The sequence below is a fragment of the Diabrotica virgifera genome, chromosome 10 (genome assembly GCF_917563875.1).
Source record: "Diabrotica virgifera virgifera chromosome 10, PGI_DIABVI_V3a".
NCBI lineage: Eukaryota > Metazoa > Arthropoda > Insecta > Coleoptera > Chrysomelidae > Diabrotica > Diabrotica virgifera.
This window is the reverse complement of record NC_065452.1, coordinates 11243859-11265278: the sequence shown is the minus strand read 5'-3', so window position 1 is coordinate 11265278 and position 21420 is coordinate 11243859. Positions and strand designations below refer to the sequence as shown.

At 30.9% G+C, this 21420-nt stretch overlaps 1 protein-coding gene across 4 annotated transcripts in view; it reads right to left on the bottom strand.

The window, feature by feature from the left end:
* The window catches only part of LOC114332050 (kinesin-like protein KIF13A), a 515517-nt gene that overhangs the window by 167291 nt on the left and 326806 nt on the right, over nt 1–21420 (bottom strand). For all 4 annotated transcript variants that reach the window (XM_028281754.2, XM_028281756.2, XM_050641283.1 and 1 more), the window contains exons 4-5: nt 20964–21118; nt 937–1050 (exon numbers count right to left, since the gene is read on the bottom strand). In XM_028281754.2, coding sequence (XP_028137555.2) covers nt 937–1050; nt 20964–21118 — 269 coding nt within the window. The remainder of the gene's footprint in view (nt 1–936; nt 1051–20963; nt 21119–21420) is intronic.

Here is a 21420-nt window from a genome sequence, read left to right as displayed (position 1 = left end):
GGAGCTTGCCGGGATAATCCACAAAACACCGCGCGGCTAGTATTGTCGAAGCGAAGATCGGTGGAATATGCGCATTTTATCAATGAAATTCGATATTTTTAAGATATTCCAGAAGCCGCTAGAGATAAAATGTTTTAACGACCTATTAATCATTCATAAATACTCAACGGATATTAGTACAGTTAAAATAATTAAGACGATAACCGGACAACATTGATTTAATGAGTAAAATTTAGTTTTTTTTTACTTTAATGACAAAAAAAGCAAGCCCATTAGCAGAAACCAATTAAAAATTATTTTGCACATCATATTTGAAACATTATTTGGTTGAAAAATCTCATTTTTGTTTGCAAAAAAAATATATTAATTTGTTTGGACTAAATTACAGTTGTGCTTATCTTAAAAAGGATATGCTACTATCAACATTCGCACAGTGTTGCCAAACTGAATTTTGGTATTTTGGGTGTAAATTTTTTCCACGGATCTCCGAGGGTACTTTACAAGCTGCTCTTGAACGATGGAGCAACCTATCACAACAAAATGTTGATAATTCGATTAGGAGCGTGCCCAGGCAAATTGAAGCTTGCATAAGGACTAGAGGTGATAATACTGACTACCAAAAAAAAAACAAAAAAAAAATAAAAACCATTTAAATATTATTCGTTTTACATTGAAATTTTTTATGCGATTGTCTTTAAAACAACTAGTTTCAATTTGTTTTTTAAATACTTTAATTGTTTTATTTAATTGTTATGTATTTGTTGTTAAATAAATATTGTTTGACTTCGTGTGTTCGTTTTTTTAAATTCACACGAAATAATAAGAAATATCAGATGATTTCATATAAGCTTGGTTGTGTGTATTATATTATATTTATATACAAAAATTATCCAAAATTCACACTGTTGCAATAACTAACAAAAAGAGACAATTTACCTGAAACGAGGTTACAGCCAATTGCGACAAACCATCAACATACGGCCCAAGGACATTGTGTTCTCTTACTTTTAATGATTGTTTGTTTGTTTGAGGATCCAGCAAATCGTGCACCTGCAAAAAACAGCGACGAATTAGGTTTTACACAAACAAATTTTCAGTTAATTTAGGTGAAGTGGCACGTTCTAAAGCTTAGCGATGGGAAATCGTTTTGTTTCCGTGAAATTTTAGTTTAAAAATAATAAAATAATATAATTATCATTGTTGCATTATTAAATGAAGAGTGGAGATATATAACGGGCCAAGTGACAAAAATACACAATCGAGAAAAATGAGTTTTTATCAGGAAATGGAACACTATACTGGCGGACGCTATCTGTTGAATTTATTTAAGAGCTTTTTATAATGCAACTGTCACTTGGCCCATAACACAGGTTAACGGCATTGTTGCATAGCATAGACCATTATAATGGAAAAAAAAACAGAAATATTGATTTTTTTGTCACTTGGCCCGTTATACAGGGTGTAACAAAAATGCAGGTCATAAATTAAAACAAGTATTCTGGGACCAAAAATAGTTCGATTAAATTTAACTTACCTTAGTCCAAATGTGCACCTAAAAAGAGTTACAGCCCTTTGGAGTTACAAAATGAAAATCGATTTTTTTCAATATATCGAAAACTATTAGAGATTTTTTATCGAAACTGGACATGTGGCATTCTTATTGCAGGGGTATCTTAGAAAAAAATGCCAGTGAAATTTGTACACGCCTTGTTTTGTTCCCTTAACCGCCCCCCCCCCCAAACTGTTGTGTACGTTCCAATTAAATTATTATTGTGATAACATTAGTTAAACACAATGTTTTTAAAACTTTTTTCCCTCTTAGTAGTTTTTCGATAACTCAGTTTTTATCGAGATGCGTCTTCTTTTTTAATATGTTTACATACAAATTGTATGGGGGTTTTGTTCCTTTAAACCCTCCAAATGTTCCCATTAAACTATTATTGTGGTACCATTAGTTAAACACAGTATTTTTAAAACTTTTTTGCCTCTTAGTATTTTTTAGATAAGCGACCTTTTATCGAGATGTGGCTTCTTTTTTAAAATGTTTAAAAATATACCTAAAAATGTAAATTATAAAATAAACTTTCAGATATTAACAGGTCTTTCCAATCGTAATTAACCATATAGAAATATGTGGTAGATTCGACAAATATTCAGAATATCTCGATAAACACTGGCTTATCGAAAAAGTACTAAGAGGCAAAAACGTTTTAAAAATATTGTGTTTAACTAATGTTACCGCAATAATTATTTAATTGGAACGTACACAAAAGTTTGGAGGGGTTTAAAGGAACAAAACCACCATAAAATTTTTATGGGGTGCACAAATTTCACTATAATTTTTTTTAAAGATGTTCCTAGCATAAGAATGCCACATGTCCATTTTCGATAAAAAATCTCAAATAGTTTTCGATATATTGAAAAAAATCGATTTTCATTTTATAACTTCAAAGGGCTGTAACTTTTTTTATGTGCACATTTGTACTAAGGTAAGTTAGGTTGAATCGAACTATTTTTGGTCCTTATATGATTTAATTTATTACCTGCATTTTTGTTACACCCTGTATACAGGGTGTTTGGTAAAGAATGGACCATAGCTTAACCTTAGATTCCTGAGGTTAAAATAGGTCGATTTAAGCTAACCTACCTTAGTACAAGAATTGATAATAACCGAAATACAGGGTGTCAAAGTTAAACTTTTATTTTATATATTTTTGAATATTTCCTGACAGGCATGGGACAACAACACGAAATTTGGTAAGTGGTGCTGGTACTGTATACCCTACTAAATTATGTTAAACAAACGTTTCTGGCAACTACCAGAGGCGTTGACTCTACTACGACGGGGGAACGTGAATGGCTGACCCTTCCTAAATTCTACGCCACTGGCGGAATTTCTATTTTAGTGCGAGTTTTTGATTCTCCAGTACTTTCTATGTAAATAACATACTCTTCATTCGTAACGATGAAGCCATTAGTTTTCGAGATATTTGAAGCTAAAAAACGAATTAGAATAATACATTAATCAAAATAAGTGTGCTTTTTCATTTTTAACTTCAAATATCTCGAAAACTAATGACTTTATCGTTACGAATAAGGAGTGTATTATTTGCATAGAAAGTATTGGAGAATCTAAAAATTATGCTAGAATAGCTGTTTCATCAGTGGCGTAGAATTTGGGAAGGTTCAACCATTCACTTTCCCCTGTCGTACGTCTCTGGTATTAACCAGAAACGAACATAATTTAGTAGGGTGTACAGTACCTACACTTTCTGCCAAGTATCACAAGGATATGTCAAATAGTTTTATAGTAACGGGCACACATGTTTCTTAAAGTTTTAAATACAGACTAAATTATTAAAAAAAAATGAATACTTTAAAATAATTTGACATACCCGTGTCATACTTGGCAGAAAGTGTAGGCACTCTACTAAATTATGGTAAATAATCGTTTCTGGCTACTACCAGAGGCGTACGACAGGGGAAAGTGAATGGTTGACCCTTCCCAAATTCTACGCCACTGATAAAGCTGCTATTTTAGCATAATTTTTATATTCTTCAATACCATCTATGCAAATAATATACTCTGCATTCGTAACGATAAAGTGATTAGTTTTCGAGATATTTGAAGTTAAAAATGAAAAGGCACACTTATTTTCATTAATGTTTTATGCTCCTTCGTTTTTAGCTTCAAATATCTCGAAAACTAATGGCTTTATCGTTACAAATGAAGAGTATGTCATTTACATAGAAAGTATTGGAGAATCAAAAAATTGCACCAAAATAGCAATTCCGCCAGTGGCGTAGAATTTGGGAAGGGTCAACTATTCACGTTCCCCTGTCGTACGCCTCTGGTAATTGCCAGAAACGTTTGTTTAACATAATTTAGTAGGGTGTACGTGTACAGTACCAGCACCACTTACCAAATTTCGTGATGTTGTCCCATGCCTGTCAGGAAATATTCAAAAATAAATAAAATAAATGTTTAACTTTGACACCCTGTATTTCGGTTATTATCAACTTTTGTACTAAGGTAACTTAGCTTAAATCGACATATTTTAACCCCAGGAATCTAAGGTTAAGCTATGGCCCATTCTTTACCAAACACCCTGTATATCCACTCTTCAAATATATATCTCGCATTCTTCTCTGAGCGACTTTAATCGAGTTTGTTCCCAATCTATTTGTATCATTTGTCGAAAAGAAGTTTTTTTTATTCAACGTTCTTTGTCAGTTCTATGGATGTATTTTTCCACCTATCATTAATGCAGGGTGTTTCATTGGAAAAGTAACATGCGTTAACGGTAGAAAGGGGACACTTGGGCGGTCTCAAAAATACAATACTTAATGGGCCTTACTTCATCAATAACAAAGTTACTGACTTGGTGTTTTATCTATTTTGCCATTTTCTTATTTCGTCCATAACTTTTTAACCAAACTGTATATTTATTTTATATTTGGCACGCGAATATTCTTTACGGTGTTCAATCAATTGCTTTATTTATAATTACAAAAATCCAGGTCCGGATTAAAAAATAATGGAAAAATACTCCGACCTAAAAACAACACCCTGTACATTAAATTTAAAAAAAAAAAGGATTCTGCACTTAAAAAGAGGATAAAAACCTAAATTTAGTGGTATACTTTCAATTTTCGGCAAAAAGTTTTTTCTGGTAAAATTTTGAATTTGAATTCTGAAATTATGTGAATTGAAAGAGCTAGAGGTAGAAAAAAATTGAAATACGGCTTACAACTTTTTAACCGCACTGTATATTTATTTATATTTGAAACGCGAATATTCTTTAAGGTTGCAATGAAGTAATTTATTTATAATTATAAAAAATCCAGGTCAGGATTAACAAATATTGGAAAAATGCTCCGACCAAAAAGAAACACCCTGTACATTACATTTTTTAAAAATAGATTCTGCACTTAAAATGAGACGAAAAACTAAATTTAGTGGTATACATTGAATTTTCGGCAAGATATTTTTCTGGTAAAATTTTGAATTTGAATTCTAAAATTATGTGAATTGCAAGTGCTTGAAGTAGGAAAAAATTGAAATACGACTTACAACTTTTTAACCACACTGTATATTGATTTTATATTTGGCACGCGAATATTCTTTAAGGTGTCCAATCAATTAATTTTTATGGCCCGGATTAAAAAAAAATTGCTCCGGCCCAAAAACAACACCCTGTAAGAGGACGAAAAACTAAATTTAGTGGTATATTAACGAATACATAATAAAAAGTTCACAAAAAATACAAAACTTTAATCAACGAATAGTCGAGCCTGTATCGTCGCCTCCGTTAGGTAAATTATTCCGATTCGTTTTTTTTTGCACAAACTTACTCAAAAAGAGATCCTTATAACAAATCCACATGGTGCCGAGAGGTGCCGCGATCGAAAAATGCTTTTGTTTTAAACAAATTCAAAAAATCAATTTTTTCACTTCGGACAATTTTATTTTCTATTTGACACTCAGAATTGATTTTAGTAGGTGGACCACCCGAAATCCAAGGATTGTAAGTGAATGTAATCCAAAGATTGTAAAGAGATCTTTATTCACGGATGAAGCAAAATTTAAAAAATATGGGATATACAATTTCAGAGACTCACACGCTTGGACAGAGCAACGCGTGGAATATTTGTTAACACATTAATAGGACCATATAATTTATCTCCTACTCTAACCGGTGAAGTGTATACAGGGTGTTTCATAAATAATTGTCCATATAGTAACTGGAGAAACCTTAGCACAAAATACGAAGATTTAACCTAAAACACTTAAATGTGTTTCCTTACTGAGTTACAGGGTGTTTTATCTAAAAATTTAAAAACTATTTTTGCTCAGCATTTTAAAACTATTCGACGTATCCTTTTCATACTTGGCAGGAAGTATAGGTACTATACAAACCACTAAATTATGTTAAACAAAAGTTTTTGGCTATTACCAGAGGCGTACGACGGGGGAAAGTGAATGGTTGATCCTTTTCAAATTCTACGTCACTGGCGGAATTGCTATTTTAGTTCAATTTTTCAATACCTTCTATGAAAATAATATACTCTTTGTTCGTAACGATAAAGTTATTAGTTTTCGAGATCTTTGAAGTTAAAAATGAAACGACACGGTTATTTTGATTAATATATTGTGTCGCTTCATTTTTAATTTCAAATAGCTCGAAAACTAATCGTTTTATCGTTACAAATATATACTATGTAGTATATTATTTACATAAAAATGATTGGAAAATCAAAAGATTGCACTAAAATGGCAATTTCGTCAGTGGCGTAGAATTTGGGACCGTTCAACCAGCCACTATCCCCTGTCGTACGCCTCTGGTAGTAGTTAGAAACGTTTATTTATCTTAATTTATTAGGGTGTACAGTACCTACACTTTCTGACAAGTATGATAAGGATACGCCAAATAGTTTTAAAGTACTGGGTACAAATAATTTTTAAATTTTAATGATATGAATCATACACCATAAAATTAATCAAAATAACTGTGCCGTTTTATATTTAACTTAAAATATCTCAAAAACTAATGACTTTATCGTTTCCAATGAAGACTATATTATTTACGTAGAAAGTATTGGAGAATCTAAAAATGGCACTAAAATAGTAATTCCTCCAGTGGCGTAGAATTTGAGAGAGGTCAACCAGTAACTATCCCCTGTCGTACGCCTCTGGTAGTAGCTAGAAACGTTTGTGTACCATAATTTAGTAGGGTGTATAGTAGTCGCACTGTCTGCCAAGTATGAAAAGGATACGTCGAATAGTATTAAAATGCTGAGCAAAAATAGTTTATAAATTTTTAGATAAAACACCCTGTAACTCAGTAAGGAACCACATTTTATTTAAGTGTTTTAGGTTAAATCTTCGTATTTTGTGCTGAGGTTTCTCCAGTTACTATATGGACAATTATTAATGAAACACCCTGTATAAATTTTTTAGAAAATATTTTACCAGTACTGCTAGATGATGTAGATGATGTATCAATACAGGTGGAACATACTTTCATGACGGTGCTGCACCACACTACAGGCGCATAATTAGAGATTTTTTATCCGACAATTTTCCCAATAGATGGATTGGTAGAGGCGGTCCTCATGTCTGGCCTTCACGATCATGTGATTTTAATCCTATCGACGATTATGTTTGGGGATATTTAAAATCCAAGGTTTACAACGATGAAATACATAGTAGGGAAGAACTTCTTGAACAGATTTGAGACGCCTTCCAAGAAATGAAAAATAACACAGACGAGATTAGGAAGTAAGTCAGACAAATTACAAAAAGAGCAAGACTGCATTCAACAAGGTGTGGTCATTTTGAACAACTACTTAAGTTTTAATAAGTTATTTGTAAGCAAATTTTTTATTTTTTTTTATTTTTAAGATACTTCTAGCCCAGGCTGTATCGTCGCCCCCGTTAGGTAAATTATTCCGATTTGATTTTTTTGCGCAAACTTACTCAAAAAGAGTTCCTTATAACAAATCCACAGGGTGCCGAGAGGTGCCGCGGTCGAAAAATTGTTAAAACAATTTTTTTAAACAAATTCAAAAAATCAATTTTTTCACTTCGTAAAATTTTTTTTTCGATTCTTTGGATCATTATGACCCAAACAGGTCTCTTGTAATTTTTCTCTAAATTGACTGTCGTTGAGATATGTGCGGTTTAATATTGGAACAACGTGAAAATGGCCATTTTCAAGGCTTAATAACTCGGGTTAAAAATTATTATTATGAAAGTCAGAAAGTGGCCATTCAAAGTTTACAGCCCCCCCTACAAAATCCTGAAGAAATTTTTGTCAATACATATTTTATTACTAAGCTGTTATTTTTAATTATCAACAATGGGCGCTAAGTGCGTATTGAGTCGGCGGTCAATGTAAGTGCAAGTGATATGCACCAGTGGACGGCCGGAATGGTGCATCTCTTTCGCACTCACCATTGACGGCCGCCTAATACGCAGTTAGCGCTCATTGTTAATAATTAAAAATAGCAACTTAGTAATAACATAATGACAAACATTTCTGCAGGATCTTGAAGGGGGGAGGGGGCTTCAAACTTTTTGATTTGGTCACTTTCTAATGTTTATAGTAATAATTTTTAACCTAGTTATTAAGCCTTGAAAATGGCGATTTTCGCGTTTTTCAAATTTTAAATCGCGTAAACTCAACAACAATCAATTTTAGAGAAAAATCACACCAGACCTTTTTTGGTCATAATGACTCAAAGAATCTAAAAAAAATGTACGAAGTGAAAAAATTGATTTTTTGAATTTGTTTAAAACAATTATTTAAAGAATTTTCCGACCGCGGCACCTCTCGGCACAATGTGGATTTGTTATAAGGACCTCTTTTTGAGTAAGTTTGTATACAAAAAATGAATCGGAATAATTTACTTAACGGGGGTGATGATACAGCCTGGACTATTCGTTGATTAATTAAAGTTTTGAACTTTTTATTATGTATTCATTATTATACCACTAAATTTAGTTTTTCGTCCTCTTTTGAAGTGCAGAATCCATTTAAAAAAATTAATGTACAGGGTGTTGTTTTTGGGTAGGAGCATTTTTCCAATATTATTTAATCCGTGCCATAAAAAATAATTGATTGGACACCTTAAAGAATATTCGCGTGCCAAATATAAAATAAATATACTGTGTGGTTAAAAAGTTGTAAATCATTTCATTTTCATTTTTAAAATTTAGTTTTTTATCCTCTTTTTAAGTGCAGAATCCGTTTTTAAAAAATTTAATGTACACGGCGTTGTTTTTTGGTTAGAGTATTTTTCCATAATTTTTTTAATCCGGACCTGGAGTTTTTATAATTACATATAAATAAATTAATTGATTGGACACCAAAGAATATTTGCGTGCCAAATATAAAATAAATACACAGTGTGGGTAAAAAGTTATGAACCAAGTAAGAAAATGACAAAATAGATAAAACACCCAGTAGCTTTTTTATTGATGAAGTAAGACCCATTAAGTATGGTATTTGAGACCGCCTAAGTGTCCCCTTTCTACAGTTAACGTATGTTACTTTGCCAATGAAACACCCAATGTATATACAGAGAGGTTCAAAATTATGAAATACATACATTAATTTTTTTCAAGAATATGCCACTTGAGAGAAAAATCCCGAGACAGGTCGATTTTTATTTTTAAATTATGATTTTTTTGGCATATTATATACTAGTGACGTCATCCATCTGGGCGTGATTACGTAAACAATGATTTTTTAAAATGAGAATAGGGTCGTGTGCAAACCTACTTGAAATTTAATTCAATCATCTATTCAGTAATATAAACATTAACATAATTATTTATACAGGCTGTCAAAAAAACATTAAATTAATTGAAACAAAAAGAAGAATGTGCGTAATTTCTTTAATTCAAAATGCATTTTCCTGCTGTCATAAAACAGAAATAACTTGTTTATTTGACAAATAAACATTACTTTTCGCTTCAATTCACTGTTCAAGTTGCCACCCACCTGCCTCTTTAGTTTGGACATTTAATTTACGCAAAAAGCAATGTATATTTGTCAAATAAACATTTCTGTTTTCTGACAGCAGTAAAATGTATGTTGTTAAATAAATTACGCACATTCTTCTTTTTGTGTCAATTAATTTGATTAAATTTTTTGCACACCCTGTATAAATATGTTAATGTTTATATTACTGACTAGATAATACTGAGTAAAAAATCATCGATTACGTCATGACGCCCAGACGGATGACGTCATTAGTATGCTATATATGCCAAAAAACACCTGTTTCGGGATTTCTCTCCAAAATCGTCCGTTGTCGAGAAAATTCATTTATTCCAACCTAAACATCCTCACTGTATACTTTCTAGCTTGATTTTACTATTAACTCGCATAAACCTGTATGGATATATATTTAATTGACTTTTGTTTTGTAACCCTATCAGGAATCGGAAGATAAATCCATTACGATACGTTTTGTTATATGCTACACATCAGTTCATTAAATGGACATTCTTTGTGCTGTAACACAAGCTATAACTTCCCAATAAATCACAAAAATCGATAAAACCCGAGAACGCTCCTGAAACGAACCAAGCAACCCTAATTATTGCATTCTCTTTTTTGTCTTGTTTCCTTGAAAAATCGCAATAATACAGTTGTATTACTGCTATTTTCCATGCAATTTACTCATGAACGGAACATACTCCAGGGAAATAAGCAAGAAATAGACCATGTTCGGGACGCGAATTTACAAAAGCTATACTAATAATTCACTCATGGGGGCGACTGAATTCGAGTAGGTTTTGTATGCAGAATATTAGTTATATATTCTATTCTTACGTATTTTTTATGGGAAATAAGCCACAATTTTACTAAAAAATGAATTTATTAACGTTTCGAAGCCCACAATATTGGCTAATATATTTATGGAGGATTTCGAAACTAATATCATTTCTAAACAAAATTTAAAACCCACAGTATGGTGGAGATATGTAGATGATGTGTTTTCAATATGGCCTCATAGATCAGAATTGTTGGATACATTCCTGAATATTATAAACGATCAAGAAGAGACAATAAAATTTACAATGGAAAAGAAATACAATAACACTTTGCCTTTCCTCGATGTTTTAGTCTCAAAGAAGGATACTGGATATGAGACTCAAGTGTATAGAAAACCAACACACACCAACAGATATCTCAATTACAAATCAAATCACAACATCAACGTTAAAAAGGGAATCATTAAATCCTTATATGATATAGCCAAAATTACTTGTTCTAACGAAAATTCATTTTTAGAAGAAAAACAATTGTTAACATCTGTTTTATTAAAAAATGATTATCCTTTATCGTTTATAAATAAGGAATTGACAAGATTAGATCGAATGGAACAGAACAACTTAGAACGGGATCCTACAACATTCACAAGAAATAATACGAGGAAAATAACAATACCATATATAAAAGGACTATCCGAGAAACTTAAAACGATAGGAAATAAATTCAACATTTCAACAACATTCAAAACAACAAACACATTGAGATCTATTCTATCTAAAACTTAACCTAACAATGAACAAGAAAGAACAAAGAATTGCATTTATAGAATACCTTGTGAATGCGAACAATTTTATTTAGGTGAAACATCAAGACCATTAAACGTTAGAATAAGTGAACATCAGTCTTATATTAAAAACAGAGAATTTGATAGATCTCAGATATGTCAACACGCATGGGATAATGAACATAGAGTTCAGTGGAGAGATTCAAGTATAGTCCTGAAAGAATCAGATAGTAAAAAGAGAAAAATCAAAGAAGCGGCTCTAATTATGCTAAATGAAACCAATTGTGTCGCAAATTCCTCGGTAGAATGCAGTAGGATGTGGTTACCCATACTGAAAGAGGAAGTCAATAGAAAGAAAATACCACGATTAGTAAGTCAATAACATATCGAGTTAGTACAAATTTTATATTTTAGTATTACTTATTGTATATCTATGTAATATTAATATTATTTATAATTTAAACATATTTAAGTCAGAATTTGGTATTAGTTTTTTGAAGGTAGATTAAATGTAAGACCAAATACTTACGATGCCGGGATAGTATCACGAGGTTTTTTCCTGGTTTTCCCTCGTGATTTACTATGGAATCTCTAACGCGAGAATTTTACTGTCATCGTTGCATTGGTTGTCTTTTTAAAGACAGATCACATGCTATGATTTTTTTGCGACGGATACTCTTGAGTTGGGATTGATTTCATGTAATCGAATGAACTATCTTTTAGTAAAGTCGTCCCAGGAACGCAAATCATAAATATTGGCCGTATAATATACGTCTGAATTGCCAATATAAATGAGTCAGATTAAATAAATTATTAGAAGAATTTTCTTACTTAGCAACAACATGTTTGTTTTATTTTAATAGTATTTTGTATTTTGACAACGAAACCCGATTTGGGCTTCGAAACGTTAATAAATTCATTTTTTAGTAAAATTGTGGCTTATTTCCCATAAAAAATACGTAATTATAAAAATGCCACAAGGAAATAGCTTCAGAACAATATTCTATTCTATTTTGGTCCAGAAATTAACTGTATTGGTGTAGGATTTGTGAGCGAAATTTTTGATTATTATTGAGTAAATGTCTATACTTTTTCAGTCATGTAAGTAAAACTAATCAAGTATTTACTTAAGTGGATTTATTTATTATATCATAAAATTTAGATATATTTTGAAAATTAAAATGAATAATATATATTTGGATATGATTAAAAATTAAAAACAAATGAATAACTACTAATGTACGAGTATATACAATATGTCCCTGTAAGTTGGAACCATATGGAAATACCTATTTGTATAACAAGGGAGGAAAGTGCTACTTTTCCTCCTGAAAATGAAGTTTACTGCCCGACGCGTAGCGGAGGGCAGTAATCATTCAAGGGAGAAAAAAGGCACTTTACTCCCATGTTATACATATGGTTTTTCCACCTTCCTCAAATAACAAGTCATTTTTTTATTTTTACTTAATTTATTTATGTATCTAAGCAACAAAATTTATTAGAACTAAAACTAACAAGTAGGTACAATATAACTGTCAACTGTCAAATTATTAATGTAAACATTGTTAAATCAGAATAACAATTTACTGTTTTTTACCATTCTGCAAAATACAAAGTGTTTTTAAATAACCGTTAAAATGTATAGATACTTACGTAATAGAAAATAGATATTGTACAGGGCGTCAATAAGTTATATTTCATGAATGAAAGACCATGACGTCACTTTTACTTTTCCTCCCTAGGGAGGAAAAGTACAACTTTGCTCCCTACAATCAGGTCCGGAAAAGTATACTTTCGGTAGACGTAGGTGGAAAACTTTTTTATTATTGATTTTACGAAAACCAGTTATACTTAAAAAGTTCTGCGTGATCTAAAACCTAAGATTCAATCATCTGATATCAAGTTCTATCAATAGGATACGAGGAATGTCAAAAAATATGAATTTATCTCAAGAGTAAAGTACCTTTATATACAAGATTGAAAATTGTTATTACGAAAATTTGTTTGGACTTAAAAATAATGTTCTAATACGCAATTACATTCTTCTAATTGAAAGAAAAATAGAAATTTTTTCTCAAATTAGGTACAGAAACCCAACATCATTTTCATTTATGATAACTCCGACATTATTAGTTTTACGAAAAAAAGTTACTCTTTATAAAAAGTTTTGTATGGTCTGGAAACTAAGATACAATCATACTTTATCAATTTTATACGAGGTTTGTCAAAAAATATGAATTTCGTTCAAGAGTTCACAATATTTCAATTTAAAAGACGTAGTTGTATACTCATTATATGCTTTTTAATTCTGAACAACTTTTTATAATAAAATTTTTCAATATTGTGCAAACTGAAGGTACTTTACTATTGAGCGAAATTCATTTTTGACATACCCCGTATAAAATTGATAAAATGTGAAATATTATGATTGACGCTTATTTTGTAGAACTTGCAAAACTTTTTATAAAGAATAACTTTTTTTGGTAAAATTAATCATTTCGGAGTTATCATACTTAAATAAAAATGATGTTTTGTTTCTTCAAAATTTCTTTTTCAATTATTAGAAGAATGTAATTGCGCATTAGAACATAATTTTTAATTCCAAACAACTTTCGATAATAACAATTTTCAATATTGTGGAATATAAAGGTGCTTTACTCTTGAGAGAAAATTATATTTTTGACATTTTATATTTTGACTGAAACAGTATAGACATTTACTCAATAATAATCAAAAATTTCGCTTACAAATCCTACACCAATACAGTTAATTTGTGGACCGTAATATTATAGAATATGTAACTGATATTCTGCATACAAAACCTACTCGAATTCAGTCGCCCTCATGACTGAATTAGTATAGCTTTTGTAAATTCGCGTTCGGGACACTGAAATATCCGGGTAGCTGACAACTTTTTTAGTTATTGTGGATCTATAAGGATGAAAACCTACCTGTTCACTATATTGTTACAATAAAAATATATAGAAAAGATTCCAATGGAACTCAAACGAAAATTCCATAAAGACTGCTATGTCTGACTGCAAAAAAAGAACAACTAAAGAAAATATTTGAAAGAAAATGACACAGTTGTATTTATAAAAAATATTTGACCTACTTTAAAGTAGACCCGGTATACCTACTTAGTGTGACCAACTAGTCCGAAAAATCCGGGACATGGCTTTTCAACGTTTTGATAAAATTGTATTTTGAAATTTTGAAAACGTTAATCTTCTAATAATTCACGTCAAATTGAATTGGTGGGACGAAAAAAAAAGTCGAGTGTAATACTGATACCTCATCCAAAACGCATATATCGTGGTATTATAGTTCTATGGAAATTCAAACTGTGGACGTTTTTTCGTATTTCTATTTTAAGTATCGTCGTCTAAAAAGAAAATTGAGTTGATCTTCTAATTTTTTCTCTTTTAAGGACGATTTTCGGATTGGAAATCGAAACGTCAAAAACTAACTAGAATGTAATTATCAGAACCAATTGTGGCTTAATCTTACCAAAAATATCACTGCCAACATAAAAACGTTTAATAATCAATAAAATGATGATAAAGTTCTATATTTAAAAAAATTACCCGATTTTGATTGAAAAGTCCCAGATTTCAGGTATTTTTTAAGCTTGTCCCGAATTCGACTGAACTGGAGTTGGTCACACTAAAGGTTCACACGCACCGAATCGGCATAGAGCGATCGGCTCGGCTAAGAGCAATCGACAGATTTTGCTATATATGTAAATAAATAACCCACCGCGCACCGTCTAAGAACGTTCGACAGTAGGGATGGGAAAAACCTACCGGTTTAAACCTAAAACCGGTTTTTTTAATTCGCAATAACCGGTTTTACCGATTGTTTTTTGTCCCGGTTATAACCGGTTTTTCTTTTTAAAGTAAAAACCGGTTATTAGGTTTTTACGGTGATTAGGATTAGGTTAGGTATTATTTTGGATCCCAATCATAATTATTATTCTCAAGTAATTATTCCAAATAAAACCATAATTCAAATTTTATTTTATTTTATAAAATACAGAAGCAAACTGAAAGTGCAATTTCACATCAGCCAGAAACAATTATTAAGATTTATTATAATATTTCCTTGAAAAGGTATTTGTAATCATAATATTTACATAAGAAGTGATCTGGTTGAATTAGACGCAAACATCATCTATTTTTCACACTTAACTCTTGACATTGAAAGTGGGTGAATGACTTTTTCTGATTACCAAAAATAATGCTCTGACTATGAATATCGAATTCCTGATTACGAATACGAATCTCCAAGAATTTCGCTACCTACGTTTTCAAAACGATACACTCATACTTACAGGAAGTATTAAATGAGTTAAAATGTACCTGTTCTACAAATATACAAACGTGTTAAAAGTAATACATGTTCTTTCGATAGTATTACTAATTTTGATCATATTGATATCGAGTCGAATGGAGTATCGCAAACTAAAGTGTATTGTAAATATAACTTTGTAACGTATTGGATTAAAAAAACTGAAAACCGTTTTTTCCAAAAACCGGTTTTTTTTGGCCGGTTATAACCGCCAGGTTAAACCGTAAGCAAAAAAACCGGTATAACCGAAAACCGGTGTTTTGTCAAAAACCGCCATCCCTATTCGACAGTCGAACGTTCTTAAGCGGTGCGCGGTGGGTCATTTATTTACATGCAAGTATACTCTAATTAGTCTAGGCGCCAAAGGGGTCACCGTGTCCTTTTCAATTCTGATGGATAAACTCAACGGTTTCTTATGGATTTTTGGCTGCTGATTACGAATTTCGAGGGTGGATTTCGATCCGAGTGGTCAAAAAATTGTTATAAACAACTTAATTGTTTATACATTGTTTATAAGGCTCTGGCTCATAAACTAAAAGAGATAAAAAATAATGTTTCAAATAAAATTTGTTCGTTAATAAAAAACGAAAAAACGTTTACTAAACTAAAATCCAACAGTTAGAACTCAAGATATTGTAAAATTAGTGCACAATGCAAATTGCAAAATAAGTATTTTTCGAAGCTTTATCGATCGTAACTTAACTTCTACGCTTGCAAATGAGCCTTATAAGGTCTCATTTTATAGCTTCGTTAATAGGCTTCCAAACAAAGTTTGTCAAATTACTTTATCTTCATTTGTTTTAAAGTTATACCCGTTTGAAGTTATAATTTTCTTAAAAAAATTGTACATTAATTTGTTTATAAGGGTTTCAAGTAAATTTGAGCTATAAACATTTATACTTTAATTAACAATAATGATAGAAGAACTGAAAAGGAACATTTTGAGCTTTTTAAAATGTTCGTAAGTTTATTTTTGGTCAAGACATCGATATTTTAATGGCGCGCTATGGGGCGCAAAATCGGCTCACAGTCAAGTATGTAAGTATTTTTCGACGCTTTATCGATCGCAACTCGGCTTCTACGCATGCAAATGAGCCAATATGTGATATCCATATAAAAATGGATCGAGTTCTTTTACAGCATCATCATTTCATATAAAACGAGCATTTATGTTGTGGCGGCATACACACAATTGACGTGCCTTGATGATGTTGCAAAAGAACTAGATCCACTTTATATGGATATCATATAGATAATTAGACTCTGAAGCCCCAGAAAGTTTTAGTTTTACTGCCTACAAGAACAGACTTGACCACCATGTGACTGTAAAAATTGCTCTAAGAACTTATGCAGATGTAAAAAAGCTGAGATTCTCTGTATATCTCGATGCAGATGCACGAAAGATAATGTTTGTAAAAATATGTAGTACTAATAAATAATATCAACTTACTTTTTAGTTATATTTCTGAAATATTAGTTTTTAATGTTTTTTTTCTCATTTAGTACAAAAAATAGAAGACAAAGTAAATAGAATGAAAGGTGATGCGAGGTACAGTATGATGATTTAATTATAAGAATTATATGATCAAATTTTATTAGGATCTTCAAAAATGAAAAATGAAGATAACGTATATGTATATACAGTAAAACCTGACAATAACGGTCACTAAAAATGACAGAACCATTGGCCGATATAAAAAGGTGGCCGCTAATACCAGGTTTTGTAGTCCACAAATATTGGTTTGAAGAACTTTGAAATTGGCCGGCTAGTTCAGGTGGCCGGTTTTGACAGGTGGCCGTTAACACAGGTTTTACTGTACATAGAAATTATAATTTGCATCGAGAAGTTAGCGCGTGAACCTGTACGCGGTGAGCCAATCTCGCGCCTCAGAGCGCGCTATTAAAATATCGATATCTTGGCTAAAAATAAACATACGAACATTTTATTAAGCTCAAAATGTTCCTTTTGAGTTCTTCTATCATTATTGTTAATTAAAGTATAACTGTTTACAGCTCAAATTAGCTTGAAACCCTTATAAAAAAATTAATGTACAATTTTTTTAAGAAAATTTTAACTTCAAACGGATATAACTTTAAAACAAATGAAGACAAAGTAATTTAACAAACTTTGTTTGGAAGCATATTCATTAAACTTATAGACCAAGAAGACTGGAAAATAAAACTGGTAGTTTGAGCTTGGAAAAACTGGGAAATTTTAGAGACCAAAAAAAATTTGTTGCCGAAGAGTATAGATGGTTTTATGAAAACGCGATAGAGGAAAATAAAGAAAATCCCAAAAAGAAAAGAAGAACCTACTAAAAAATGTTTTTATTAATTTTACAGTTCGTATTGCAATTTCTTTTGACAATAAATGCCCATTTTTGACACTTAACTCTTTTATCCACTTAACCCTAACATTTTTTAATTATTTTTACTATGTGGATAAAGGTAATATGTCCACAAAATTTAAAATATTTGGCTTAAAGTTACCTTTTTTAAATTCAATTTAAAGTGTGAAAAAGGTACCTTCAAATAACTGTTTAAAAAAGTGTAGCAATGCAAATTTCTAAAATAAATAACTAACTTGGAACAAAAGACACTAAAATGCTCATTACTCAAAAATATTATTTTGTGACATATGCCCTTTATCCACTTATGTCTTCAATTGTGCTAGTGTGGACGTGTTCGTCGCATAAATCGGACGCAAGAATTTTCGACGCACACGCTTCATCGGTTATCGTTTTCGAGCGAAGATCAAATGATTTGAGCACCGCGTCCTCACTGGTAAAAATTTGCGCCGCAAATTCTTGCGACGAACCGTCAGTTCAATACACACGAAAAATTTACCAATGCGGACGCGCCATAATATAAAGAAGATATGTTAATTTAATTTGTCTAAAAGAATTTTTATATGGTAAATTGCAAGCTAATAAAGTGAAGTGGCTGGAACACAAAATGCAGCAGATAAAACTGTTTATAACCTTTTTAATAACCTATTAAATGAGGAGACTAATAAATGTGTTTTTATATAACCAGCAACTTCTTTTGCCTTTTTTAAGAAGCTATTAAATGAGGTGACTAATATTACTCTAATTTGATTGGAAGTAATTGATTATTTAATCAATAAATTTGTTTTTCTCAAATATCTGCTTAAATTGAGGTCAAATCTCAATGTAAAAAATTATAAAGAAAATGCAAAAAACAGGAAATTAGTAATATTGTAAACAATGCCCTGAGCCTGCTTAATTATTATTATTAACCAGATTTAGCCATACGATTCTCACTCACTCTAATGGGAAAATTCACTCTTACTCCAGGGAAATAAGCAAGAAATAGACCACGTTCGGGACACTGAAATATCCAGGTAGGTGACAACTTTTTTAGTTATTGTAGATCTATCTACCTGTTTCCTGCCTAGACTTCGAAGCCGTCTTTTGATTATTAACAATTTAGTGCAAAAAACGCGATTTTTTCCATTTTTTACACCCCATTAACAAACTAAATAATTGACATAAAACTACAAAATTTAATTTTTTAGATTATTGAAAAACCTTCAAATTGCCGATTTTTAGAAGTTAAAAAGTCAATTTGTTACTTTACAAACTGCAAAATATGTAAAAGTTGTTGTTTGTTAACAACTTTTACTAAAACTAACTTATAACTTTAGTGTTTCACCCAAAGTTGGGTATTGGGGTACTTAACAAACCCTCAAAGTTTGGGACCGATCCATTAATTAGTTTAAAAGTTATTCTATTTGTTTATCACAGAGACGTTTGTTTTGCAATAACATAAGACAGAACATAATGAAGATATGACAATAATTCTGCGTATGCCAAATGAAAGTAGGGTGATACTATAAAAATGTATTAAAAAAAGATAAAAAAAATATTTTATAGTCAAAAATCTTAATGCCAAATTCTTGATTTTTCTTACATATTCGAAAAGATATTATTTTACACAAATTTTTAAACATGTAGTTCAAGTAGTTACTGGCCTGGTAAGTGACGGAGGAGCTGGGAGCTGACAAATACACGAGTTCAAAAACTAAAAAAAAAATAGCTTAAAACTACTATCATTTTCTATATCTCGGGATCTACTCAATAAATTTTAATCTTTTTTTTTATTTGTATGTACTTTTTTTGTACATTACAAATAAGCAAATTTATCTAGACACTTATTAATTAATAAACAGTCTAATTTGTTTAAAAAAATTTTTGAAAAAATATTTTTTTCCCAAAAATCTTTTTTTTTAATCATACAATTATTAGTATTCATAAAAAGTTAAGGTATACTTTAATAAATAAATTATCTCAATAAATAATTACTTATTCAAAATAATTTATTTATTAAAGTGTACTTTATCTTTCTCTGATTATTAATGATACTATGATTAAAAAATTCGATTTTAAAAAAATATATTTTTTCAAGAATTGTTTAAACAAATTAAACTGTTTATTAATTATTAAATTTTTAAACAAACTGTATATTTGTAATGTACGTAAAAATTACATACAAATTAAGACAAGAAAGATAAAAATCCATTCAGTAGATCCGGAGATATAGAAAATTTTATTAATTTGAAATTGCTTTCTCGGTATTTGAACTCGGTGGATTTGTAGGTTCCCCCTAAGTAGTAACAATTTAAACTACATTTTTTAAAATCCTTAGAGGGTCCTGTGAAGGTACAATGTTTGTGAAAATTGTTTAACACAACATACAAATCCCATTCTTTAAAATGGCATCAATGAGGTTCCTTAATTATTATAAACAAAATAGCTGTTAATTAAAAAAAGCACATGGCTAACTTTGGCCCAAATTAAATAATATTTTTAAAGTTATTCTAAATTTTATAAACTACAAACTTTCAAAAATTCCATATTAGGATTTTTGACTATATTAAATAATTTTTTTATCTTTTTTTAATACATTTTGATAGTCTCTTCTACTTTCATTTGGCATACGCAGAATTGCCCCATCTGCATTATTTTCTGTCTTATGTTATTGTAAAACAAAGGTCTCTGGGATAAATAAATCAAATAACTTTTTAAATAATTAATGGATCGGACTCTTTTGAGGGTTTGTTAAGTACCCCAGTACCCAACTTTGGGCGAAACACTAAAGTTCTAAATTATTTTTAGTAAAAGTTATTAACAAATAACAATTTTCACAGTTTGCGAAGCAACAAATTGACTTTTTAACTTTAAAATATCGACATTTTGAAGGTTTTGTAAAAAATTTAATTTTATAATTTTATGTCAACTATATATTTAACTTCTTAATGGAGTGCAAAAAATCAAAAAAAAATCGCGATTTTCCACTAAAAAACTCACGTTTTCCACTATATTGATAATGATTAAAAACGGTTCCGAACTCGGCAGGAAAAGGTGGGTTTTCTTCCTATAGGTCCACATTAACTAAAAACGTTGTCAGCTACCTCCATATTTCAGTGTCCCGAGAGAATCCTTATTTCCCTGGACTATCATGAACGGAACAATTCAAACCCCGCCAAGGCTCATAAAATGACGGAAGCCTCTACTGACCTTTTCATTGTAGATTTCCATGTAGCTCACTTCTACTTTGTATGTTAATTCTGAACTTTGTTGTTTTGCTATTAGGCCAAAAAGTGAGTCGCACAACCTTGGAATGATACCTTTGCTGTCTTGCGAGCCCATCATGGTGTACGATTTTCCAGATCCTGAAACAAAAATACACCGTTAGAGACATAACTACAGTTACCTAAAATTGTTAGTGTACATAACACAGGAAGACCAAATATTACAATTTGGTAGGTTACCTCGATTGTTAACTCAAAAAATACATTCGAAAATTGTGTTCGGTACATTCCATGTCAAATCACTCAGGCAAAAACTTTTGGATCTCCGATTTTTCGGAAACTTGGTGTATAACTTCTGCGTGTAGAAAACGTTAAAATACCGTTTTTTACATTTTCCTCCATCCTCAAAATACATCATAATTGATTTGGCTGAAAATTTTCCC